At 44.7% G+C, this 26,573-nt stretch overlaps 1 protein-coding gene across 2 annotated transcripts in view; it reads left to right on the top strand.

Moving 5' to 3' along the window:
* The window catches only part of CHN2 (chimerin 2), a 292,339-nt gene that overhangs the window by 233,921 nt on the left and 31,845 nt on the right, over nt 1-26,573 (top strand). For both annotated transcript variants that reach the window (XM_032401868.1, XM_032401869.1), the window contains exon 7: nt 18,538-18,615. In XM_032401868.1, coding sequence (XP_032257759.1) covers nt 18,538-18,615 — 78 coding nt within the window. The remainder of the gene's footprint in view (nt 1-18,537; nt 18,616-26,573) is intronic.

The raw sequence follows: 26,573 nt of genomic DNA, 5'->3' as shown, positions 1-26,573 counted from the left end.
ATTGAACAGTGTACAGGCAGACGGTGTACTTAAGGCAGGGATACAGTGATGGGCAAGACAGGTATATAGTATTTAGGATCAAACAGTGCCAAAAGAAAAACAGTTACATAAAGAATGGTCTAAGCTAAGACAGACACAAAGAAAAGCTTTCTGGAGAAAGTGTTGAATAGCCCAGGGGAGGTTGGAAAGATGAATAGGAATTAGCAAGGTGAACAAAGAAGGATGATGTCAGATGGAATGGAGTATATTATGAAGAGCAGAAGAATTTCTTTATTTTCAGACAATAAGTGTTTGTATTCTTAGGACAATGCCAACTATGGAGATTAGTCAAGACTAAGAAATAGGCCTAGAAGGAGAGGAACTTTCAGGTGTGAAATACAGCAGTGATGAATGGCACAGCCCTGCATATGTAAAAATTCCTGGGCTGTAAACACTTTTCTTAGGCTTTGAACTGCCTTGCGTGAGAACAAGAACTGGATCTTATTTTGACTTTGGGTGCCCAGAGCATAGGACAGTGCCTAGCACTTAGGGGTGTTCACTTAATGTTGGTTGATTGTTTGATTGACTTGTTGGTTAATTGTTTAGTTGGGTGGATGGATGGATGGATGGATGCATAGATGGATGGGAGGATGGAAGGAAGAATGGATCAAAGGATGAATCTGGCTGGACAGGTATATAGGTAGGTGGGTGGGTGGGTGGTTGGATGGGAGAGAGGAGATGTAAAGTGTCTAAAGTGGTGTCTGATACATACTTAGAATAAGTTGTAATTATATATTTCTATTATCTTACAGCATAGAAATACTTTATTTTCCATATTCACTAAAACACTAAATTCCCACTCATCTAACCTATTTTAATATGTTCTTGGAACAGTGTTTTTCTCAGGATAGAAAAAATATACCGATTGTTTCACATTTGTTTTATTTGTACAGAGAAACTAAAATACAGGTGCATTATGCATAAAACTTAGCACCATAGGTAACACTGCCTGCAAGCAGGCCAGCAAGCCCAGAGCAGTGACACCCCCCAAGTTTCCACCAACCCCATATGCACTCCTTCTCCTTAGAGTCTGGTCGTTGTTTTGGGGGGGATTTTGCCAGAATGGAACAGTTTTTGGAAGATACAGGAAAACAGGCAGGAGGGCAGTTTCCTATGAATTCATATTGTTTAAGACATGCCATTTGGGGCTAAGAGACTGTCCTTATCCATCAGGGGGTTTCACAAACAAGATGGGTGGATGCCAGGACTTTGTGTCACGGCCCAGAGATCTTGGGACTTCAGACTAACCGGCACCAGGGAGCTGAGAAGATGTGGAATGCTGGGATTCCGATGACACCCTGGGCTCTGTCCATTGAGACATCACAGCAACTCTTAGGGGCCCACGAGAACCATCATGTGTCCCAGTGCTGCCGGTATACAGACCCGAGAATGAGTGCCCAGCAGTGGTGATGCTTCCTGCCCTGCCTGGAACTGACGTCCCCAAGTGCACTTTAGGTCATCAGCCATCAGCTGTGGCCAGTCATCCTGTGCTTACTCTTCTTCATATTTCCTCATCCACTGGCCCTGAATGACTCATCATGTGGAAGAGAAAGGACATGTAATGACCATCTGTACTCCCAACAATGTCATCCAGGGCCAGTGGGCAAAACCATTGCCAGTCTTCTTATGTCTGCATCATTCAAGGCTTCACCAGGACCACTACTAGCTAAGTTGATTTAAAGAGTAGCTGTTTTTAATAAAAATCACAGGTAATCCTAGATTATTAATAATAATCATAGTTGTTAATAATGATCATAATCGTCATCATCAAAATCAACCTTTCCTGAGCCTTTGTTGTGTTTGGAGCACTGCAAACTATGTTCGCTCTCTGTTTGAATCCTCAGAACAGTCCTGAGATTTAGTGTCAAGTATTAGTTTCCCAAACACTAGTACTACTAGATACTCATTGGCCTCACATGGTTACAACTATGTTTGGAAAATGCTGATACTTCTAAACCGTAATGTAAATTTTAATTCTCTAAGAAAGGGATCTCTGTCGAATTTTTTCAAGCTTTAAACATAGAATAACTGGAGGTAACATATTATAAGGAATACCAGTCTGAAACTGGAGTGGATGGTATAGAAGGGGGTCAGCACAAGCTATGCTTTGTGTCCTGCGAGTAGTCTAAGAACAACTGGGAAGTAGGTGTAAGTCTAAACCATAACAGCTGGATTTGGTGTGACTGTCTTTGAAAATGGTCACCATAATATACCGAGGATGGCATGGTGAGTCCTGAGAGTTGCTGAGGGGGTGTTTTTAGAAATGTGCCCCCTGCCCCATAGCGCTCCAAAAAGTCTGCCATGTCACAGGAGCAAAGAGCTCCGTCTGCTGCCAACACCCGGTCATAGGTGCAAGGTGAGGAAGTCGGGAGTGAGGACTTCGAGCCCCTTCACATGTTCACAGGCTGCCCTGCTGCTGGTCATCGCATTCCCCAGGGGTCCGGAAGGCTCTTTCCTGAGTGCAACGCCAGAGCCCAGGACCAAACTACCAGTCATATTTCCATCCCAGGACCAATATGAGCTCTAATTTCTTCTTCTGTGCTGTTTGCTTTCTATAAATTCACCTCCTAAAATATACCCTTTATACCACTTTTCCTGTGGATATCAAAATATTTCAAGATACAAGCCTGTTTTTGCAGCATTTACACATCTTCAGTGCCACCTCATACTCCCTCCGCCATATGCCACCGAAGACTGCCCTTTGTGATCAAAATACTTCCAGCTTATGCTTAGCTCTCTGGTGATTTGGTCAAATTAAAATGACCATATGTTTTTTCATTGTGGTGGTCAGAAAATGATTTTTTTGCCATACACATAAAGGTAGTTTTAGTTATACTCAGATGTCAACCCTTCCTAAGATTAGGCCTTTCTTTGAAAGCATCATCTGCATAATCGTTAAAGTTAATTTATTCATTAAATTATATATGCATTCATACATATAAAATGATGCCAGGCATGGATCTGAGCAATTTACAGCTTACAACTTAAATTGCACATTTAATCATCTCTGAGGTACCTACTATTATTATCTACATTTTATGTTTGAGGAAATGAGGCACAAAAAAGTTTAGTGACTTGGCATAAGGTCACCTGGCTGAGAAGGGTTGGAGCAGGAATTTGAACCCAGACAACTTAGCCCCAGAGTCTTCTCAAACTAGGAATTCTTAGCAAACAAAAACCTTTCACCATTTTTAGAGTTTATTTGCCATTTCTATGACCATGGGGTTTGATAAGCACACAGCAACACAGCATTTTCAACTGAAATAGCACATTGCCAATGACCATGTTAGCTTCTTACACACACTACAGGAGATGGTGAAAAACCTTTAGTTATTGATAAAAATAAAAAATGGAGCTGTATTTCATTTTTATTATGGTAAGACTGAAGTAAAAAAAAGTTAAACTAGAAAAATTTTCAGTTACCTCAAAAAGAAGCTCCTCTATCGCAAATCATTATTGATATATTATAAAATCTAGATTCTTGTAGCTATATTATACATGTTAAGATGGAATTTTCTGGGTCTAAATGAATTTATTTAGAGAAAATCTATGTTATACAACCATAGTTAGTCTTTATTCTTTTGGTTCCTGACTGTTACAAACAATAATATCTATGATAGAAACAGTACTTTTATTTTAAAACTTTTATTGCTCTTGGCTCAAGGTCAAAATCTCTTCAGAGATTTAACCTAAATCATGTGTTTTTATGGAGTAATGTTCTCATGTATTTTGGGAAGATTTTAATTCATATCAGTAAAGGCCATTAAATGCCATGTGTTAGGCTCCACAGAGAGTGAATCCTTCCTTAATACCTGTTAGATGAAGAGTTTTCATTTCCAATAATGCTACTTAACCACTTATTATACACACCTGAGAGTTCTTTAACTATAGCTATGAGATCCACAGAAGACTCTCAAACTTTATATTCATCCAGTTTCTAGTTATGTTTAAAACTTACCTCATTTTTTTCCTAAGGTAAAGACCTCCTTGTACAAAATGAAACTGATGCAAACTGGAAAAAAAAAAATAGTTGTTGTTTCTCTGTAGCAAAAGTTTGCTTTTTTTTCTCATTCCAATCATAAAGGTAATATAATTAAAGGAATTTTGAAAGATAAAGAAAATACAGACATTGGTCTATTTCCTCACATTGATTTCCATATGCATTTGGATTTTTAAATATATTTGAAAACATAGTACAATTATAATTTTGTATCCTACTTTTTTTACATAGCATATTCCAGCCATGTTACTGTATATTCTTTTTTTTTTTTAAAGATTTTATTTATTTATTTGACAGAGAGAGAGATAGTGAGAGCAGGAACACAAGCAGGGGGAGTGGGAGAGGGAGAAGCAGGCTTCCTGCTGAGCAGGGAGCCCGATGTGGGACTTGATCCCAGGACCATGGGATCATGACCTGAGCCAAAGGCAGACGCTTAACGATTGAGCCACCCAGGCGCCCCTATTACTGTATATTCTTCACACACATCGTTCTTGATTGTTGCTTGATTGTCATGCTTATTTGGCTATTTCCTAAAGTTAGGCTATGCACAATATATTCCATTTTTAATATTAGAAATAATGCTATGAATGCCATTCTGTATTTAGGTTCATTTCCTTAGGATAGATTCTTAGAAATTGAATTACAGAACTTTAAAGATATTAATATTTTGAAACTCTTGACGCACATGTCCAAATTACTTTCTAAGATGATTTTAACAATGTATGTTGTCTGACAATTTCCTGCCTATATTTGATATGCTTTTTAGTGTGTGTGTCTGTATGTCTGTGTGTCTGTGTCTGTTGGGGGTGGGGGTTTGGCTTGTACAGCGTGGGAGAGCATGGATATGGACCAGATCTGTTGATGCATAGTGGAAAGAGCTTGAACCTGCAGTCCACAGACCTGGATTTTTCTCCTGTTTCGACAACTAACTGGCTGCGTGAATCTGTGCAGCTAACTTGCCATTCTGCTGTTTGTAAAATGGGAAGATTGGACCAGACCAGACGCATTCACTTATTTAGAAACCATTGTTGAGTGCTCTTTTTTTTTTTTTTTAAAGATTTATTTATTTATTTATTTGACAGAGAGAGACACAGTGAGAGAGGGAACACAAGCAGAGGGGGTGGAAGAGGGAGAAGCAGGCCTCCCGCCGAGCAGGGAGCCCGATGCGGGGCTCGATCCCAGGACCCTGGGATCATGACCTGAGCCGAAGGCAGACGCTTAGCGACTGAGCCACCCAGGCGCCCCGAGTGCTCTTGATAGTTCTTTTTGCCAAAGAGATTAGAAAATATGGATGCAGAAAATCCTTTCTCAGGATATTACATCCTCCCGGGGGACAAATATGTGGAGGCAGAATCACACGAAATTTAGGAATAGGAACTGTGGAGCTGATCCTTTGTTCAACTCTGACTTATTAGTTGTACAAGCTTGAGTAGTGAAAGCCCTCTTAGCTTCGGGTTCCTCATGTATGAAATGGGAATAATACCTATGTCATGAGACAGATTAAATGAGGCAGTGGTTAATGTGCCTGGCACAATATGTACTCCAAAATTGTTAGGACTAGTTTTTTCTATTTTGTTGCTGATGTCCTTCTAATACATTTTGTAAGGTTGAAGTGGTGGGGAGCATACTGCTGAGGCGTGGCTTCACAGAAGCGTATCGTGTGTTCAGAGAATGGGTCCCAGATTCTGAGCACCGACACAATGTGGGAATCAGGAAGAGGCCCAGCCTGTGAGGGAGGTCAGAGACACCGGCCACATCCAAGGTGCTTTCTGCTTCTAATAGGGCTGCTGTGGCCACTTCACAGAGGTGGAATGGACATCCCACCTAAAATTTGGTTTGGTGTTGGAACTGAAGATGCTGCATGCCCATCAAGAGGATATGAAAAGGGTAATTACTCACATAATGAGGTTCCCTGGGGCAAGCAGGACAGACTCCCCAGCAGGTTTAAAAATGGCTGGAGAGAGTTAGAAGGGACAACTAGCTTAAGGTGTTAGCGTGGCTAGGGGGACACTTGCATGGTTTTGACCTCACACTGGCCTCAAGGGAGGGGCATGCACGCCTCCTGAAGGACTTAAAAGCTGTCAGCAGTCAAATACCAAAAATGGAGTCGGACTTTTGAGTATAGGGGATATGGTTTTATGATGGATGAAGAAATCTCAGTGGCTTTCTTCCTTTCTGAAAAGGGAAAACAAACAGTCTTTCTTTTGATCCCACCTCTCCCCACCCCTTCCTGCTGCTCCCCTGGCTCTCGGTGCTCCCCAGCACTGGTTCTACAACACGCCACTCCAGTTGCACTCCTCCCATTCTCTCTCAAAGCTTCTGCAATCAGGTTGCCCCCCATCACTCCTTGGGAACTGCTCCTGTCAAGGTGGTCACTCACTCTCATGGTGCCAAATCCTGTCGTTCTTTCTTCGTCCCCATTATACCTGGCCTATCAACAGCATTAGATATAATTGATCATCTCTCCAGTCAGCTTCCAGAATATCAAATTTGCCTTCTCTTTCTCTTTGGCCAGTTCCTTCTGAATTTCCTAACCTCATAATAGTTGAAGTGCCCCAGGGCTGGGTCCTGGGGCCTCTGCTGTTCTCTGTGTCCACTACTCCCTTGCTGTAAATCCATCTCCCCATGATAACTCCCAGGGGTACGTCTCCAGCATCTATCTCTCCCAGAAACTCCATATTTCTTTTCCTTTTTAAAGGATTTTATTTATTTATTTTTAGAGAGAGAGAGAGCAGGGGGAGGGGCAGAGGGGCAAGGAGAAGGACAAGCAGACTCCGCTCTGAGCTCAGAGCCAGACATGGGGCTCAATCTACAACCCTGAGATCATGACCTGAACTGAAACCAAGAGTTGGAGGCTTAATGGATTGAGCCACCCAGGCGCTCCTGGAACTCCACGTTTCCATGTCCAGCTGCCTACTCCATATTAAACACAGCAAATGGAGTTCCTGACTTTCTCCCGTACTCTTGCCCCTTTTGTGATCTTCTTTCTCTCATTTATTTTTTTTAAAGATTTATTTATTTATTTTAGAGAGAGAGAAGTGCACTCGAGTGAGTGGGGGGAGGGGCAGAGGGAGAGAATCCCCAAGAGGACTCCCCGCTGGGCGCAGAGACTGATCCCACATTAGATCACGACCCTAGCCAAAACCAAGAGTCAGATGCCCCACTGGCTGAGCCACCCAGGTGCCCCCTTCATCCTCTCATTTCATGGAAACTTTATTTAGTTGCTCAGGCCCCAAACTATGTCATTATCCTGGAGTCCTCTCTTTGTCTTATACCTCATATCCAACCTGTCAGCTAATCCTATGAACTCTGCCTTGAGAAAATGTCCAGAATCCGACCACCACTCACCACCTCCACCACTCCTTCCCTGGTCCGAACCACTGTCTTCCCTTCACCTGGATTTCGGCAATAGCTTCCTAGCTGGCCTCCCTGCTTCCTCCTTCACCCTCCTATGGTCCTCAACACAGCGGGCAGAGCAATGCTTTTAAAAGTAATTCAGATCATACCACAAATCCACTCAAGGCTCTGCAGCGGCTACTCACATCACTCCAAGTGAAAGTGGGAGTCCTTACACTCTCCTGCAAGGCTCTGGGTGTCTCGCCTCATCTCCTAGTACACACTACTCTAGCCACTCTTCATCTTTGTTATTTCCTGAACATGCCAACCTCACTCCTGTTTCAGGGCCTTTGCATCTCCCGTACCCTCTGCCTGGAAGGCTCTTCCTCCAGATATCAGCATGGCTCACCCTGTCACCTCCTGCCAGTCTTCTCCCAAATGTCACCTTTTCAGTGAGCCTCTCCTGACCATCCTGCTTTAAGTTGCACCCTCCTTTTCTAGTCTATATTCTCACTTTATTTTTCTTCATAGCACTTACCCCTTCCTAGAATAATCTATAATGCCCTTATTAGTTTTGTTTATGTCTGCTCTCCAAGAGAGTGGAGACTTTTGTCAGTTGTTCACTACTCTATCCCACTGATGTTAAACAGGGTCTGATATATAATCAGTGTTTAAGAATTGTGGAAGGAGGAAGGAAGGAAGGAAGGAAATAACTATGAAACATTCCAAGAACAATTATATTGCATTAAAACAGAGCTGAGGTCAAAGTGGATGTGGTCATTTCACACCGAGCTTTCCCTCTGGAACACCGGCGCTTACGCATCAGCACGACAGTCTGTTTTCCCAGAACAGGCAGTGACTGGTAGAAGTGTCCGCATCACCACACCTACTCTGGCATTCCATCTGGGAAGGAGCTACAGGGCTATGTACTTGACATAAGGCTGGCCAACATACAAATTCGAGGACCAATTGTAGAATATGAAGATCCCAGTCACCCCTCATACAGAAGACCAGAAATAAACTGAGATTCACATTCGGAATTTGCAGGCATCCGTACTTCAGAAGTGCTGGGTTCATAAATAGCCCCAGGAGCTCTATTGGGCAGGATCAGCTGCACAGCTGTGAACGGCGTCAGAGACTGTTCTGTTTGGGTGGTTGCTCACTGTAAGAGCCCAGTAGGGGATTTGAGATATGTTTAGTGAAATTTTGAAAAGCCATTTAATCGGGGTCTTTGTCCTTCGCAACCTAGGAGAGTTTGCATGCAGAAAACAGCCGGGCAGTTCGATTTTCTTTTTCTTTCGACAAAGGTGTGCCTTACCCAAGAACTTGGTGGGAAAGCAGCTTGAGGCTCCGTTTGGCACATTCTGCTCTGCAGATCGCCAGGCTGCAGTATGACGAGAAAATGTAATTCAGCAAACCTATAGCCTCTGTCGGCAACTTCTCAGGCTCCGCTGAGTGAGCGACAGCGGCAGGGAGAGGGTAAGAGAGTACGCTTGTGTTCTGCCGTACAGCTGGGCGCCATAAGCCAGAAACTGAGCATCTTTGACTTTTGTAATAAAACCCATAAGGCAATCATTTGGGGCACCTACTTCTTTGGCCCGAAGTGGGAAGGTACAGGACGGCAAGGAAATACAAAGGAAAGGAAATGAATATGGAGTATGAGAAGAGAAGGAAAATAGCTGCTGGGAACTTTGTAATAGCAGCTTCTCCCTTGAAATGTGTACTGTTTCTCTGGGCCTTAGTTTTACAAAAGGTTACCTAAAATATTCTAAAGCAATTTTAAGGCACGTGATTCAACAAATGCTCCATTCCCTCACAAATAACCCTGCCAGCCCATCTCTAAACTTGGCATTTAAGAAATCTAAGAGTCTTGAAGTTCTTGTGTAAGCAAATGGATGACTACACTGATGTATAACTCTCTCTTTCCCTCTTTTAAAAACTGCGCAAAAACAAAGCAACAAGAGCTACGTGCTGAAATGTGTGAGATGCTTGACACAACCTAGGGAGTCTCTCTCTTAACACACAGGATTTTTGGTGTCTGTGAGAAACATCAGCAATTAGCCAAAACCGTTGACCTCCGCCCCCATTAAACAGCCGGAGAAGTGATGCAGGAAGAAGGGCAATGGTAACATTACACACTCGGTCAGCCCCATAAGGATCTGATTATTTCTTTGCTTCCAAACAAGGTGCTTGGGTCCATTTTAGAGACCCCACAGGCCCTTCAGGTTGGGGTGAACGCTGACTGCTGTGGATGAAGGGAAATGAGTCGTAAAAGGCAGCGAGACTGGTCCTTCAGCCCTTTCGTGTCTCTTGGATGGAGAGTAGCCTTCTGTCCCTGGAGAGCAATTGGAGTGGCAGCCGGGCATGTTGTGCCATCAGAAAGAAAGGCCCCTTCTCCTCGGAGCAGAGCGCAGCAGTTTTGGAGGTCACGGGCAGTTTTAGGAGTCAGCCAGGGCGGCCGTCAATCCCCGATGCTTTGATGGACTCAGATGAAGCCAGAATTCTGCAGCTCTGACCCGCACCTGCATGTGGGCAGGAGAGAGGGCAGGGTCCCACCCCGCTCCCTCTCCTTTCTTTAGCAGTCATGGGGATGAGCTTGCAAGTCAGCCACACCCTTGTGTTGTCTTCCTCCTCTTTCGGGCCTACAAACCACAAGCAGAGAATATAGCAAACACTACCAGGGCAGTTCTTAGGAGGAGCAAGGACGATTTATCTGGCACTGGTAGTGTTCAGAGTGCATGGGAACAATTAGGCTAGGCTTAGTGGCATTAATAAAAGAAAACCATCCCTTTGATTATCATTCAGGAATTTGGGCTTATTTCACTTAAAATTTCTGGTTTTTTCACTTGCCAACAGGAATAGAGATCTAGGATGCCACAGCAGAAATCGTCATGCCTGCCTCATATCCATCCACCAATCCCATATATGTATGTGTGTGTGTGTGTATATATATACTATACACATGTGTGCATGTATATATTTTTATATTTTTCATTTTGTGCTGACCAAATGCCTGCAGCATTTTACTGAGTGTCTCTGGGCAGGATTTAATGTCTTGTGGCTTTGCGGAAATAACATGCAGCCCAGACTCATCAGCCAACTCCAGAAGCCCAGGCATATGTCTGGGAAGTAAACGGAGGATCTAAGAAAAATACAAGAACACACTGACTCTTTGTAAAATTGTGAGTCATTCTGATGGAAGGCAAGGAAAGTAGAAAGACTGCAAAAATGGTGGTTATTTATTTTCGTGCAACGGAACTTTCGTGAGTGCCAAGCTAGTGTTGGTCCCATGCTAATCACTGGAGACGTGTTCATAGAAGGACTTTGGGGAGCGCCCCATTGTAGAAGTTTCTGAGGAGCCCCTAGGCACTGAGAGGAGAGCTGAGTCCTTGTGTCAGTGAGTCATTAGCAGCCACCACTGCTGATCAGCTACCACTCAAGTGTCAGGGATTCCCATGGGAAAAAAATCAAGACACTGGATTCTATTCCCCTGCACATGCCTGTTAGGACCTCAGTTTCCTTAACTGTAAAGTGAGAATAATGACACCCACTCTACCTTCTTCATAGAGGAAAGATAAAATATAACGTAACCCGCAAATATATGATGCTACCCTTAATATTATTCCAGTGCCAAACCTGGTTGTGTCCCTTAGGGCCTGACCCTGTAGGTTCTCCCTATTTCCAGGGCCCCAACCAGTGACACGAGAGATCTGACAGCTTCATCAAAAGGAAACCCAAAGTGCATGGCCTCTGGATTTTATATCCGAGATTCACAAGCGTAAATTGACTAGATAAATAGGTAGTGATGATGAGAAGCCTCTACAGTGGTCCTTTGACCTCAAGATACTTAATAGCCACAGACATTCATTCATTCATCCCTTCAGCAAAATTTAGCGAGAGCCTGCTTTGTGCCAACTTGGTGCCTGGTGCGAGGTATGACCCTGGGCTCTTATCTGTGCTGAGAGCACACGCAGCACCTGATGTCCTAAAGCTCGCAGTCTAGAAAGGGTCATGGACAATAATTTTAAAAGCATACTAATAATTTATGGTTATAAATTCTCAAGCTGACAGGAAGGAAGGGATGGGAGGCAAGGCTGGAGAGGTGGCAGGAGCCCACACAGGCCCCTGTAGGCCATGGTATGGAGTTTTGCTTTTAGCTTAAGAACCCATGGAGGTTTTAAGTACCACAATGGGAAGTGGGGGTGGGGTGGCATAGAAACATGATCACATTTTGTGTTTGAAGAGGTATCGATTCCTTTGTGGGAGGGGAGGGTGTCCCATAGCATTTAGCACTTGGATACCTCCGTCTTCTCTAACAGTTCCCCTGGATTGAAGCACTTGAGATTAGTACAGCAGCTTTCAATGCCAGGACTGGATTAGAATCTGCTGGAGGATTTTTTTTTAAAGTTTGGGGTCCATCCCCAGAAATTTGGATTTAATTGGTCATAGATGGAGCTTGAGCGTGGCTTTTGTTTGTTCCCAGGTGATTCTAAATATCATCAAGGTTGAGACCCATAGATTCAGTGGAAAGCACAAACCGGGTCCTTAAAGTGTGGAACCAATATCAGCATCATCTGGAAACCTGTTAGAGATGCAGATTCTTAGGCGTGATCTCCCACTGACTGACCCAGAAATGCTGGGGCTCGGGCCCTGCAGTCTGTGTTCGCACAAGCCTTCCGGGGGTTCTGAGGCTGGCCTCAGCGTGAGAAGCACCAGCTGCAGAAGTGTCCCAGGCAAGAGAACCCGGAGCTTGGATCTGATTCTAGGTCTAATTGTAGAACAGCCCTGTGACAGGGTGGGAGTGGAGGGGGCACAAAGCATGAACTTCTCTGACCCTCCGTTCTCACCTGTAAGAATAGCAGGCAGGACTGGATGAGCTCAAAGGTGGTCTATGATGTTAAGGATTTATTATCTAGGCACACTAAACCCAACAAAGTTTTTATAATGTACTTTTACAAACTCCACATTTTTATATGAATGAAATAGAAAGTAATCATTGTAGGAAACTCAGAAAGTACAGAAAAGAAGAAAGAAGAAAATAAATGTCAATTACAATTACTTCACACAGAGATGACCACATAAGCATATCTCCAACAGGTTGGTGTGCTGGAGACGTTCCGGTGGGTTTTCTTCTGATATTTTCTGTGTCATCTAATTAACAAAAGTGGGAATCATACTATATATGGTTCAAGAGCCTACTTCTTACCGAACATTATTATATCAGGAGCATATACCTTCATCATTAGAAGTTATTTAAATCATCTTTGTTAATTTATGTAATAATCCGTTACATGTTTACACCATAATTTAACCTCGCCCTTCTCCTGGATGTGTAAGCCTTTTCTCATTTCTTAATATTATTGTTATGATGAATATCTCTTTATCTATGTATCTTTTCTATCTAATTCGTCTGAAGATCTTTCTTTTTTTTTTTTTTAGAGAGAGAGGGCAGGGGAGGGGCAGAGGGAGAGGGAGAGAGAGAGAATCTTAAGCAGACTTCACACCCAGCGTGGAGCCTGACTCGGGGCTCGATCTTATGACCCTGAAGCCATGACCTGAGCCAAAATCAGGAGTCAGACGCTTAACTGACTGAGCCACCCAGGCGCCCCATGTCTGAAAACCTTCTTAAGAGAATCCTAGAAATAGGAGCATCAGATCAATGCACATGAGACATTTGGTACATTGCCAACTTTGTTCCGCAGCCACGAGCTACCTCCTCCAAACACCAGCCATCTATCCGAGAGCTCTCGCCAGCATGAGTAGCACTGATTCTCATTTCCTACACTGCCACGAGCAACAGCTGCAGGGTAGTATTTGTAGCCAGGGTATATAGCTCAGGCTGTCACCCCCTAAGGGAGACTCGTACTCAAGGGACAGAGAAGCAAGAGGGGCCCCAGGAACACAAGAGCTGGGGCTGACATAGTAGAGAGAGACTCTTTAGGGACAGATTAAATGCAGAGTGGAATTTCCTTGAAGTCTGTGGAAGAATGTCAGGTTGATGATAAATCACCTTTTCTAGAAATTGATACTAATAAGGCAGAAGGTCATGGTCCCCAGAGGTGGGGCTGCCTGAGCCAGGTGAAGAGTGGCCCTTGGCTGGATAACTTCTGAGGTCCCCGCTGGGTTTATGATGCTAGGTGACTAAAGTCAGCACAGAGGGAAGGGTATTCCTCTTTCTCCCACCGTCCCTCTCTCCTGGGCACTTTACATGCACACCAGCCACCCAGTGGGCTTCAATCTTCCCACATCTTTCTGCCCCCTGACCCACCCTCGCCCCCCTTGGCTTCATCTGACAACCTTCCATGGCCTTCTTGTTACCTGATTCTTTCATGGATTCAGGATCCTCCTCATAGAAAGAAGGACAGTGAGAGGGCATAAAAAATAGAATCCAAACCCTTATTTATAAAAAGGAAAAAGGATGTGGTGAGCTTATTTCACTATTTATTTATAGCCCCACCTACTTCCAAAAGTGTCTTAAGTAGCACCTGCTTGGGAAGAGGTCTCAGGGAAAACAAAAGTCTCCTCTTTAAAAAACAGACCAGGGAATCTGGCAGTTGCTAATGGTTAATAGCAAGGAAGAGAGTAATTTGGGCCTTTAACCCCTGGATATTTTTAAATGTGGACATTATTTGAATGAGGCCATTTCCAGGGTGATTAAAAGCATAGATTACTATATATCCAAAAGAACTGAAAATAGGTGTTCAAACAGAAACTTGTTAGCACTACTCACAATAGCCAAAAGGTGAAAACAGTGCAAGTGTATATCAACAAAATGTATTATGTCCATACGATGGATTATTATTCAGCAATAAAAATCAGTGAAGTAGTGAGACATGCTATAGCACGGATGAACCTGGAAAACATTTTCCTAAGTGAGAGAAACCCATCACAAAAGGCCAGATATTTATGATTCCATTTATATGAAATATTCAGACCTGGGAAATCCATGGAGATAGAGAGCAGAGTGGTGGCTGCCAGGGACCAGAAGGGGAGGGGGATGGGGAGGGACTGCTTACTGAGTATGGGGTCTCATTGTGGGTGATGGGAATGTTCTGGGTAGTAGTAATGATTGCAGAGCATTGTGAATGTACCTAATGCCACTGAATTGCTGAGTGTTACACTTTAAAATGGTTCAAATGGTAAATTTTGTGTTATGTGTATTTAATCACAATCAAAAATAAACTTGTTCTTAGCAAAACAAAAACAAAAAAACATAGACCTAGTTAGTTGTACCTGTGTTCTAATCTCAGCTCTACCACTTACCAGCTGTGTGACCCTGGGCAACTCACTTACACTCTCAGTTCCCATTTCCTCATGTGTAAAGCGGGGATAATTATAACAGTACCTACCTTATAAATCTTAAATGAGTCAATGTATGTAAAGTACTTAGTACAATACATGGCACATGGGAAGCATGCTGTGAAGATTTGTGTTATTAATCTAACCCACGTATTCTCTACTATGGGCAGTTTTGCCCCAGAGGAGAAACTTGGCGATGTCTGGGAAGGTTTTTTATTACTACCGTTGGGGGTTCTGATGGCATCAGTGAGTAGAGGCAGGGGACACCACTAAATATCCTACCATGCACAGGACAGCCTCCACGACAAAGAGTCATCTGGTCCCACATGTCAGTAGTTCCAAGGTTGAGAATCCCTGATTGAAACAGAGCAGGTAGGGAAAGTTGCTTCCTCCAATGAATGTGTAAACAAAAATAGGTCAGACAGAAATTTTAGTTAGAAAGGACAAAGTATCAAACGTCCACCGTGTATAGAGAACACACATCAGTCATTGTGGGGGGTATAGAAGAAACCAAGGCGCTGTCCTTGAGATACTTGGGTAAAGAAGAACTCTGTGTGATGGAGTTCTTTAAGAGGGAAATTTTACCAAGGGATGTTTGTAATCATTTTTCCTGTAGTAAGAGGGTGATCTGGGGTCATCCACTACTCACAGTAATGCTCACTCAAATGCAGCCCTTCTGGTTCCTTGTCAAGATGCATCTTAAGTGACCAGCGTGTGGTTCCGTCACATGTCTGAATGTGTCTTGTGTCTGGATAAATTCTATGGAACAAATATCTGGAAAAAGAAACCACTGTCACAAATAGAAGTAAAAATTACTTGTTACAAGTAAAGGCACAGACAAAAGAGAAAACATTAGATTTCCTTGTCTTCAACCACCCATATACCAAAAGGAAAAGGAGACCCTTTTTGCCCACTTTCTGTTTAAAGAGTTTTGTTATTAGATTCTAAAACCATACATCCATATAATTAGCCTAGTTTAGTTCACAGAGTCTATCTTACACAGAATGGCTCACCATCAAAAGGTCTCTATGGACCGGCTAGCAGTGAAGGCTTGGGAAGGGACCCTATTCCTTCTCTCTGTCTTTCTGCCTTTAGGCTAAGGATTACAAGCCTTTCAAAGATACACCATGCTTCCACTCAACCCCTGTGAGTGGCAGATGTCCTTTATGATTGAGCATTGGGAAGGAGGAGTCGGGTGGGGCCCATCAGGAAGGCACATCCTTGGAGGTTTAGGTCCTTGGAAGCTAACACATGGTGATGGGGGCTCAAAGGATGGGCAGGAGACCCCGCCCTATAAGTCACCTTTGCACAGTTTCCTCTGCAATGCTCGCTTCCCATAGGTACAGCTACTTCTGGCAACTTAAATTTATTCAGTGCCTACTATGGCAAGGAATTTTATTAGATACTCATGAAGGGAAAACAGAGGTGAATGAGACATAGAGCCTGTCACAGTGACTTCTCAATAGGGCAGGGACAGGTATAAATCACTCTAATCTAAGATAGAAAGGGACAAGTGCAATCAGAAAAATGCGGGGAAAACCCTATGGGATTTTGGAGGAGAGAGTTGGCCTATGGTGAGGAGTTTAGAGAAGCCTTTTCGGAGAGGGTGGCATCTGAGTTAGAATGTGGTTGAGCATGTGGACATTTCGTATGATCCTGGAATGTGCTAGAGGATGGAGCCAGCTACTGAGGTGAGTCACCCAGAGAAGAGGATTTTTAGGATTTGTGGAGGGGAGTGCAGGCAAACAGATGAGCTGGGTAGACTGAGACAAGCTCACGAAGAACCCGCAAGGCCACAACATGGTCAGGCTGTGGAGAGTCACTGACCTTTTCTGAGCAGGTGTAACAGACCAAGAAGAATATCGTGCAGCTGTGTGTATGTGTGTGTGAAGATACTGTGGGGCAAGAATGGGAAGAGGGGGCAGACCTGGCCAGTATTTCACATAAAGCAGGACGCGACGGCAGGCCATGGCATGACCTCGGCTTACTTGGCGTTGAGGAACGCAGGTGCTGGGCACAGATATTTGGGGTTCAAGTCCTGGGCTGTGCCACTTAAGCCAATGGGCTGTCCTTAGGCAGATTGCCTCACCTCTCGGTGCCTCAATCTCTTCATCCAAAGAATGGGAGTAAATGTGTTTCTCATACACATGAGCTGAAAAGTAAATGCATTAAACATATTCTGAATGTCGTCTGGCACAACATAAAATGATTGTGCTTAACAGTTCAGTATAAAAACTGGCTCTTAGGGGAGCCTGGGTGGCTCAGTCGGTTAAGCATCTGACTCTTGGTTTCGGCTCAGGTCATGGTCTCAGGGTCATGAGATGCAGCCCCACATCGGGCTCTGTGGAGGGTGTGGTGTCTGCTTAAGATACTCTCTCACCCTCTCCCTCTGACCCCTCCTGACTCCCCCTCTCAAAAAAAGGGAGGAAAAAAAAATGGCTCTTATTATCACTGAGGGTAGCAAGGATGATCTGCAAGGATGCACTTCTGAACCAAGGTGGAATGATGGTAATTGTCAGGAATAAAAAATTCTACAGGCAAACACCGACCTTGCATTATTCTTTACAAAGCTGCTTACAGGGGCTGGAATGTGGGGCCCTGTCTCAGTAGAAGCCAGGATGGCACCCGTGGACTGTGCCTCCACATAATGGTCCCGCTATCGTCATCCTCCTCGTTTTCTAGTTCCAACAGCATTGCTTTTACTGTCCGGCATCAGCTGCATTAACCCTTTTCAGCAGATCAGGAGTAGTCCCAAGACTGCTACAGTGAAGAGACTTGGGACCAAAAACTTTGGTCTCAAGGGAGACCATCAAACAGATGATGCTTTTAAGAACATGGGGAGAATCGGGCTTGGCCGCTAACAGAATGAACATTGAAGATGTCATATTTAAAATAAAGGCAACTTTGATGTTTTGGTTTTAGTTAAGGAACATTGTCTTGTCTATGTGTGTGCGGGGATTGTTGAGAGTTGGAGGGGAGAAGAGAGACTGGAGTGTCTTGGAGCAAGACATCCTCCTCTTATGTTGAAACTCTGGCTACAAAACTCAGAGCTAAAATGCTGTGCTCTTTTTCTGAGCCCCATTCAGTGTTCAGACTGCTCTAATTTAATGCATGCATAAGAATAAAAATTAAGCTTCAAGAGCTAGGGCAGATTTTTTTTTTTTTTTTTTAAAGAGAGGCAGGCTTTATCCCTGTGAGATTAAACAATCATCAGGGTCTAAAGGTTTAATCTGCTTGAGTTCAGCCCAGGATGGGGTTCAGAGCCCCAAAATAATTGGATGCAGCCCCAGGCTTTGAACATCAGAACTAGTTGGGGTGTGTGTGTGTGTGTGTGTGTGTGTGAAATGTGCAAGCAAGCACGCACGAGAGGTCTCTCCCGTGGCAGGAGGAATAAAGCTGCCTGCCCCGCCACCTCCACCGCGTCCTCAGCTTGTGGGGATTGCTGTGCACATGAATGTGTGCTATTGTTCCAGGCACACGTCGGCCTGGAGAAATAGCACAAAACAGCCCGTCCTTATTCAGAGGCAGAGCCCCCTCCATCACTCAGACCAGCCTTCCCAGGTCACATGCCGGAGGCCTCCGCAGACAGGACGCAGCTGCCTCGGATCTGCAGCCTAACATTAGCCGCGGTTCGCAAAACCTGACAGTGCCGAGCCTTCACAGGGGCCACTAGAAAGATGTGGGGTCCGGGCACTATGTTCTCCGAGGAACGCTGGCTGGAAAATGAGAAAAAGTGTGCTGTGGTTCGGAAGCCTAAGCCAGGCCGGAAGCGCCAGGAGCTGCTGGCCGTGGCCTTGGGGGTGAAGGTGGGAGTCAGAGGTGGTTTTCTGTGGCCCCCTCTCAAACTCTTTGCCTGTTCACAGATCTCATCCCTGGTCCGAAGGGCCGCCCTCACGCACAACGACAACCACTTCAACTACGAGAAGACCCACAACTTTAAGGTAAGCAAGCCTCTGCGCTCTTTCTTCTGTTCTTAAAGGGCAGGTGACGGTTTCCTTCTTGTCTTTGACTGTGAAGTCACGAGCCAGCAAATTCCTTGGCTTCCACATCTAGCTACGTGCATCATGCACGTACCACTGTTGCTTTGTCCGACTGGAGACCTCAGACAGCAGTTTGCTGGATGCTGACACCTAGAAACTCCTCTACGTGTGTTCACTTAGTTCCGGAGCACTGGGCCTGTTTCCTCTCCGTATCGCTCGTCCAGCGAACGAACAGCAGAGCGTGCCCGTCCCCGGCAGTGAGAGGTCTTCTGGGGGAACGTCGAGCAGTACTTTTCCACGCAGAGTAGCTGTAAAAAATATTGCTGTCTCTGAGCAACAGATAACAGTTGCCCATTTCACAGTCTGTGTTTTGTCTTTGTTTTCAGGGATGCTAACCCCTTTGGTTTATGTGTTAGACAGCTGTGAAAGCAAATGATGACAGGAGATACCATCCAGGAGATTTGTTTGCGCTCCGGGTACAGGGGGGCACCGCAGCAGCCTTGATCCTGCTCCCCAGACCAAGCAAAAAGATACAGAAAGCCGGTGGGAGCTTTAGTGGCGATTGCCATGTGTGTTGAAAAACTAGAAACGCTGCTGTCTTCATTTTGGACCAGCACTTGTAAAAACGGCCTGCCATCAGAAATCATGGCCTATTTCCTTTGACCTAATGTGTGTTTCAAGAAGGGCCGGAGGAGATTCTGATGCCAAATTGCCCGGCCAGGGATGCTGTTGAGTGGAGGCGAGATAAGATGGAGTTTGAGGTTTTACCCCAACAAATGGGCTGACAATTTGGAGAGAGTGGAGATGAAAGGGTCCAGGAAGAAAAGAAGAGGTAGGGGCAGCAAATTGTGAATTACCTTTTTTTTTTTTAAACTCCCTTCCTTTAGTACCAGTAACCCGAGTAACTGTTGGAACTAGAAAGCCCTTTGTCAGAGGTGACCAGGGAAACCTCTTTTATTCTGTCGTTTTCCAGTTCTTCATGAAGGACAAATATGTGTCTATTAAATATACATTCGTGTCAGTTTGGTCTGTTTGCCCTGCTGCTGGTTTTAGAAAGCGAGCGGCTCGAGCATTTGCGTGCTATAATTGAGCCGAGGAATGGAATTATCCAGCCCTCCATATTTAGCATGAGGATGAAGAATTGCATTATATAGATCCTCATCAATGCCAGGGCTCTTGATATTTCTCCCATTACTGAAGAGTGACAGGTCTGATTGGCAGCCCAGAAAGCCTTTATGCTTTTTCTCTTTTCTGTTTTCTGTATTTACCCTTATTAATTTTTTTACCTTAAGAAAGTGTTTTTCTGACTTTGGGTGGAAATCCTGATTCTTTGCATCCTGTGGATGCACCACCATGGATTGGGAGGAGGGATCTTCTTGGACTTGCAAATTCTCGTCCTTCCTCTTGAAAATTCCAACTCTTCCGGCTTTAAGATGCAATTGGAATTATGCCCTTCCTGAGATATGTATTTGCATGGGGATAGCTTCTCCCTCTGTACACTGTGTCTGAGCTTGTGTGCAAAACACACAAGCATATTCAGTTGACTGCCACTTCCAAAACTGACTTCAGTTTTTTAATCTCAGATCTCTGAAGGGGAAACAAAGACATTTGAAACAAAAAGATAATTAAAACTAATTTTCTTAAATAGTGCTGTTGCTAACACGATCTGTATTAATTATTTATCACTGGGATCCATCAACAGCTTTTTCAATGTTTGCTTGAAAAGTCGATATCTATTTGGTGTGATCTCTTCTAACATAGCTATGGAGAGAAGAAAAGGCAGAGAGCAGACACGGTGTTAGAGGAAAATATATAAGCCAGACAGAGCATTTCTCTTCCGAGTTTTAAATAGACGTCTTTGAGACATAGCAGACCCTTGAGTCTCTGTGTCCCTTGATTGTGGCTTTCAATGGTACTGCTCGTGCCACTGTCCTTGAGAATGAGTGGCAGGGCCAGGAGGGGGTGGTTCCCTCTGTCACTCCTCGCCCCTGCCACCCTCATTCAGCCCTCTCCCCACCCCCAACTCATTTTAAGTGGGAATTTTGCGTGGTCTTTAGAGGAATCCTCTAAAAGCTGGTCAGTGCTATAAATAGAGCAGTGGGTTTTTAGTAACACACCACTGAATTAACCAAACAAAGAAAACTCTTATCAAAGGCCCCCTGCCATCTGCTTGGAATTAGTGTAAAATTAAGACCTAAACCACAAATTTTTTCTTTATGCTGACATCTAATAGGCTTTATTCAGAAACTCTCTTGATTTGTAATTCGGGTTATTATTTGAGAGTACTATGTATGGCATAAAGTAAGTGTTCATTAAAAAGAACAAATAATCACATTTTCACGATTATCAGCAAATAAGCCTCGCTAAGCCCGGTCTGCATTCTTGCCTAAGGGCTCCTATGAGAGATTCCGATCTGTCAGCAGATCTAAACGCCTCACCCCACAACAAGATGTTCTGCCCGGTTGAGGACTACTTCCCCAGGTAAAAAGCCTTTTCCTGGCTCTCCCCAGGAGCTTCATCAAGAGGAACAAACAGAAACTCCCACCCCTCTACAGGTTGAGAACTTACGCTCCATTCTTCCAGAAAGCTCTCCCCAGCACTGTGCCTGAGTGTCTACCTACTGTCCTTGTTTTCTAAACAAAGCATATCTAGGAAAAGGAAAAGACAAAAGTTAGCTCTGGGAACAAGAACTTTTGGAAGCCAATTAAATTTATGCTTCATCTCATGCCATAATTGTGTACTTTTCAACACTATGCAGATGCAGCTATTGCTCATTTGAATCCTAAATTTTCTGGGATTACTTGCACATACTGGGAATCAGGAGGTATTTGTTGAAGACATTATGGAATTGACAGGATCCTCTCTGAAAGGAAAACTCTTTGATACACAGAAAAAAATTCCTTTATTTAACTCATTTTACATCTGCATCTGTTTATCTAGTTGACTGAAAGAGACACTCTCCTGTAGGTAGAAGAGCTCTCTTTGAGATGGTCTACCTTAATAACACCTTGTGGCTAAGCTTCAAAATCTTCAGGCTAATGAACTCCAGAGCCCCAACAATCTGGGTAACTGTCCTTCCTTCCTTCCCCACTTTGCGCAGTGATAACGTAGCGGTGGCTGGCTTGGTCCTCCTAGCTACAACTTGACCTTTGGTGAGGAGCTTAGTTCTTGCAGCCTCAGTTTCCTTATCTGTAGAATGGAAGTGTTGTAAGGCTTAAGGAATACATGTAAATCGCTTATGGTCTGTGGCACCCGGTAAGGTTAGCTTCGATTATTATTTTGCTATTCATCTTTTTGTCTCTCTCTCATCTTGTGCTTTTGTGTTTAGCCTTCTGTGTCTCCATATTTATTTTCTACCCTTACTTCTTCATGCTCCTCCTTCTTTTTGCTATCATCTGTTTCTTCCTCTCTCATTAACTACATGCGGTAGAAAAATGCAAGAGTGTTTTGGGCAATGCCAATGACATGAGCAAAAACTTGGAGTCAGAAATGAGCCAGAAGTGAACAGGATGCAGGGAGGAGACCATCGGGGAAAGAGGTACTCACTTCACGTGTGGGGTAGGCCAGATGGAAGCAGATTGATGACCCTGGGCATTTTCTCTGCTCAGCCCACTCGGGAGCTCAGTCCTCCCAGTGTGCATGTGCATGCATGTACATCACTCCCTCCTTCTACTCAATTCTCTCCCTTTACCCAGGCCTTGCAGGACACTCCTCTTTCCTTATATGGAATATGGATGGAGAGCAGAGCTCCAGAAAGTTCTAAAAGTTGAAGAGCAAACCACTTGACCCCCACCTTACCCCATGTTCCCCATCCCCATCTGTCTCCCTGTCTCTTCCCCATGCATCCCCTTCCATCCCTTTCCTATTCCCCACCCTTCCCTTCTCCAGCCTCCTATCAGCTTGACTTTTCTCCATAGCACTGACCACTGGCATGGTCCATATTTACTTGTGTGCTTGCTTTCCCCTTTTCAGCTGGAAACACTCATTCATGGGGCTCGGGGCAGGGATTTGTGTCTGTTGTCCTGCAGACACCCCCATGTCCTGGCCCAGAGCAGGCTGTCAGTGAATATTGGTTGAAAGCACATGCAGCAGACATCTCATGGCCCTATCTACCTAAGATGGCCCATTGTCTCCGCACTCCCCACCACACCCCACAGTCTGCCCTCAGCCGTGGCTTGTTGCACTTGTGTTAGCTGTGCTCAAGCCCTTCCAGCTATGGGCCCTTGCCAGGGTCAGCAGACTGTGCCAGAGAGATGGATCATATCAAGGTGCGCCAGGCCAGTTGTCATTCCCCATTTGGCCAGCAGGTGTGGCGGGGCATGCTACCCAGGGTCTTATACGTGGGGATAGCGGACGAGACACATGCCCCAGGTTACTCTTCTTGTCTCAGCTTCTGGTGTGGTGACTCTCAAAAGTGGCCTGGTCCAGGGCGCCTGGGTGGCTCAGTTGGTTAAGCGACTGCCTTCGGCTCAGGTCATGATCCTGGAGTCCCTGGATCGAGTCCCGCATCGGGCTCCCTGCTCGGCAGGGAGTCTGCTTCTCCCTCTGACCCTCCCTCCTCTCATGTGCTTGCTCTCTCATTCTCTCTCTCTCAAATAAATAAATAAAAAAATCTTTAAAAAAAAAGTGGCCTGGTCTGGACATAAACGAAATGGTTTCTCAACACACCCTTTTATGTCCCCCACTCTCTGTAGACCCTCTTCCCAGGTACACCACGTGTCCAAGCGTGCTCATGCAGCAGGCTCCTTCCGTGCATGCCTACCCACCCCATGAGATCCTGGGTGCCAGGACCAGAAGTCCAGGAGGTGGAGTGTGTCCCGGGGCTATGGTCAGGACACCTGTCCAGGGTGTGGCAGCACCACCACCGCCCAGTCTGGGTGATGTGGCCCATTTCCAGTTTCTCTGCCTCTCATTGCTTTTTGCATTCTTATCAGTCCAGTGGGCATTTGCTTTGGAACAAGACATTTTTGCTTTCCATATGCAAACCCCTCTCTTTCCCTCATCCTCCTTAACCTCATAAAAATGTGTTAGCTCACTTTTGCCCACTCTTTTGCCTGTCTTTCCAGCAGCAGAGCCTGGTGGAAAGAGGCTAGATTTTGACGCAAACCCAAGAGGGACTCCTTGCTTAGGCCACATACTAGGGAAGTGGCTTGGTCAAGCTACTCCTCAAATGTAAATCATGTACTAATGAGTCTGACCCATATCAAGTTCTTAGCTGTTATTAATTTTATATTTTGTTTTATTCCAAAGGACATTCAAAGGGGCTATTCTAAATGACTAAATGGCTGATTCTGGCATGTTAAGTCCAGAGAAATATTCCTTTTGTGTTTTGTGGGGAGAAAAATAGAAGGACCAATGATCACTGTACATATTATTTGGGTATTTTTCAAAGTTCTAAGGAGAGGAAACTATTTAGACAGGCATTTTTTTTTCTTATTATTCAGCAAATATGGACCGAGGGCCCGTTATGTGCCAGGCACCACCAGGTACAAGAGAGACTGTGGGGACATAAGAATGTGAGCTCTTCTTCTACTGGGCAGCTTTCAACCAGAGTGGTTTTGCTCCCCCGGGGACATCTGGCAGTGTCTGGAGACATTTCTGATCCTCACAACTGGGACGTGCTCCTGGGGTATCTAGTAGAGGTCAGAGATGCTGGGAAACATCCTGCAGTGCCCAGCCCAGGCCCCACCACAAGGAGTTACCCAGCCCCCACGTCAATAATGCTGGGGTTGAGGAAACATGCACTAGACAATGGAGGAGCCCTGGAGGTTTTGCCGGGGCGGGGGGTGGGGGTCAGGGCAGTGTCAGAAGAAGGTCAGTGCTGATACCCTCATAAACCCGAGAGGAAGTTAGCACAAGAATCTCTCACTTTATGCAGTTTTTGGGAGATTCCCAAAAAGCTTTGTGGCAATCAGTGTTTTAGACATTAAATCCTATTTTAAAGGTAGTAGGATGGCTGCTGAATAGACAGATCTGGGGGTGAACACCACTCACCCCCAGATTTCTCCCCGGTGGAGAAACCCAGGTCTCTGGCAACATCTGCTGAGCAGGCCTCTCAGGGAAGCCCAGGCTCCTGTCACAGACGGAGCGATTCCCCTTGGCTGTTTCGTTCCCATCTGAAAAGGTTCACTTCAAGGTCAGTATTTCATCTGATCTTGCAAGAGGGAAAAGTCCAAAGTTTAACCTAATTTCTCAGGAGTTCAGTGTCACATGATTTTTTTTTTTTTTTTTTTAAGATTTTATTATTTATTTGAGAGAGAGAGAGGGATAGAGCACAAGCAGGGGGAGCAGCAGAGAGAGAGGGAGAAGCAGGCTCCCCGCTGAGCAGGGAGCCCGATGCGGGGCTCGATCCCAGGACCCTGGGATCATGACCTGAGCCGAAGGCAGACGCTTAACCGACTGAGCCACCCAGGCGCCCCTCAGTGTCACATGATTATGGGAAAAGCAGTAGATGACAGGAAAGACCCTTGGCTGAGCGCGGGAGGCCCAGCACTGCTGACCCTTCTGGGTGACCCTAGACAAGTTGCCTGCTCTCCAGCCCTTCGGGTAACTCTGGGCAATGACCCCCCCCAAACCCAGTGACTTGTAGCAGGCAGTGACTTGAGCCACCTCCAGCCCCCTCTTCTGTGCATGTATAAAGCAGCTAAGACAAAACTGCCTTTGACCCGAAGAGTCCTTTTCAAATCAAAGTAAAAAAATAAAGTTCTCATATTTATTTATATTATTAATATAAATAATAAAAATCACCAACTGAGGAGATAGGGTTTTAGTTTATACCAGTAACTCTCTATCAGGGTCACTTTGCCCCCTGGGGCACATTTGGCACAGTCTGGAGACATTTGTGGTTGTGCCAGACGAGGGGTGCTGCTGGCATCTAGTGGGGAGACACCTGGGTGCTGCTAAACGTCCTACAATGACAAAGATTTATCCAGCCCAAAATGTTCATAGTGCCCACGTTCAGAAACCTGGATGTACACTGACGCGGAAAAGCAATGTTTCTCAAGTGTAGTGCATCACAAATAGAACCTGGTCTGAGCTGATTACACACTTGGATGGTGTCTACACTGACCCATCAAAACATACTTGTTATGAAACCACCAGGGAATATTGCCTTCCAGATTCAGCAGATGTGAGACAAATAACATCCTGCTCATTTGGAGTCAAGTCAGGGGATACTCGTGAAACGCCTGAGATTTTTCTTGACAACCCTGGCTCTTGTTTTTACTAAGTGGCCATTCCTGGGCTATTTGTCAAACATACCTTATCTCTTGTAATATCATCTTTTTCTCTTTGGTGTGGTTTTGGAATTCCAGGCAGACCATGCCCAGTATAATGGTCTTGGACAGACATTCTTCCTGTCTGGGGTATTTTCTTCCTGTCTAGGGTATTTTAGTTACTGCCCTAGAGTTTGCAAAGTGTTTTTTTTTTTTTTTTTCTGAAAAGATATTCTTGAAAATCAATAAACTTCTAAACTTCACAGAATGGAAAAAGCTGATCAGTGATTTTTTCAAGATATGGGGTATTTCACTGGGAGAGTGGCCATCATAACTCAACCCCAAATGAAATGCGTTCAGAGAGTGACCTCAGCATTACATAGAGCCTACTATTTAGCGATTGTCCTTGTGGACCCAAAAGAAAATTGAACAATATATCAGCCATGAAAATAAACAGTGGCCCATCACAAAGAGGAAATTAGGCACTGGGCCTAAAATAATGTTTAACTAACTTTACGTTCCCCTCAGTCCCCATTTTGTTTTATTTCTGTGGGAATGTGTATTTGTGGGGACAGAGAAGTTATTTGCTATTCAAAAAAATGTCTGTCTGCATTTGTTTAGCTGGAGAAATGAGATCGAAGGCAGTGGGGATATATCAACAAGAAAAGATGTTGGGAAATATGGGCAGGGCTAATAAGCATGAAA

Source organism: Phoca vitulina, unplaced genomic scaffold, assembly GCF_004348235.1.
Source record: "Phoca vitulina isolate PV1807 unplaced genomic scaffold, GSC_HSeal_1.0 scaffold4, whole genome shotgun sequence".
Lineage (NCBI taxonomy): Eukaryota > Metazoa > Chordata > Mammalia > Carnivora > Phocidae > Phoca > Phoca vitulina.
The sequence above is the reverse complement of the archived record's forward strand: the minus strand, read 5'-3'. Positions and strand labels throughout refer to the sequence as shown.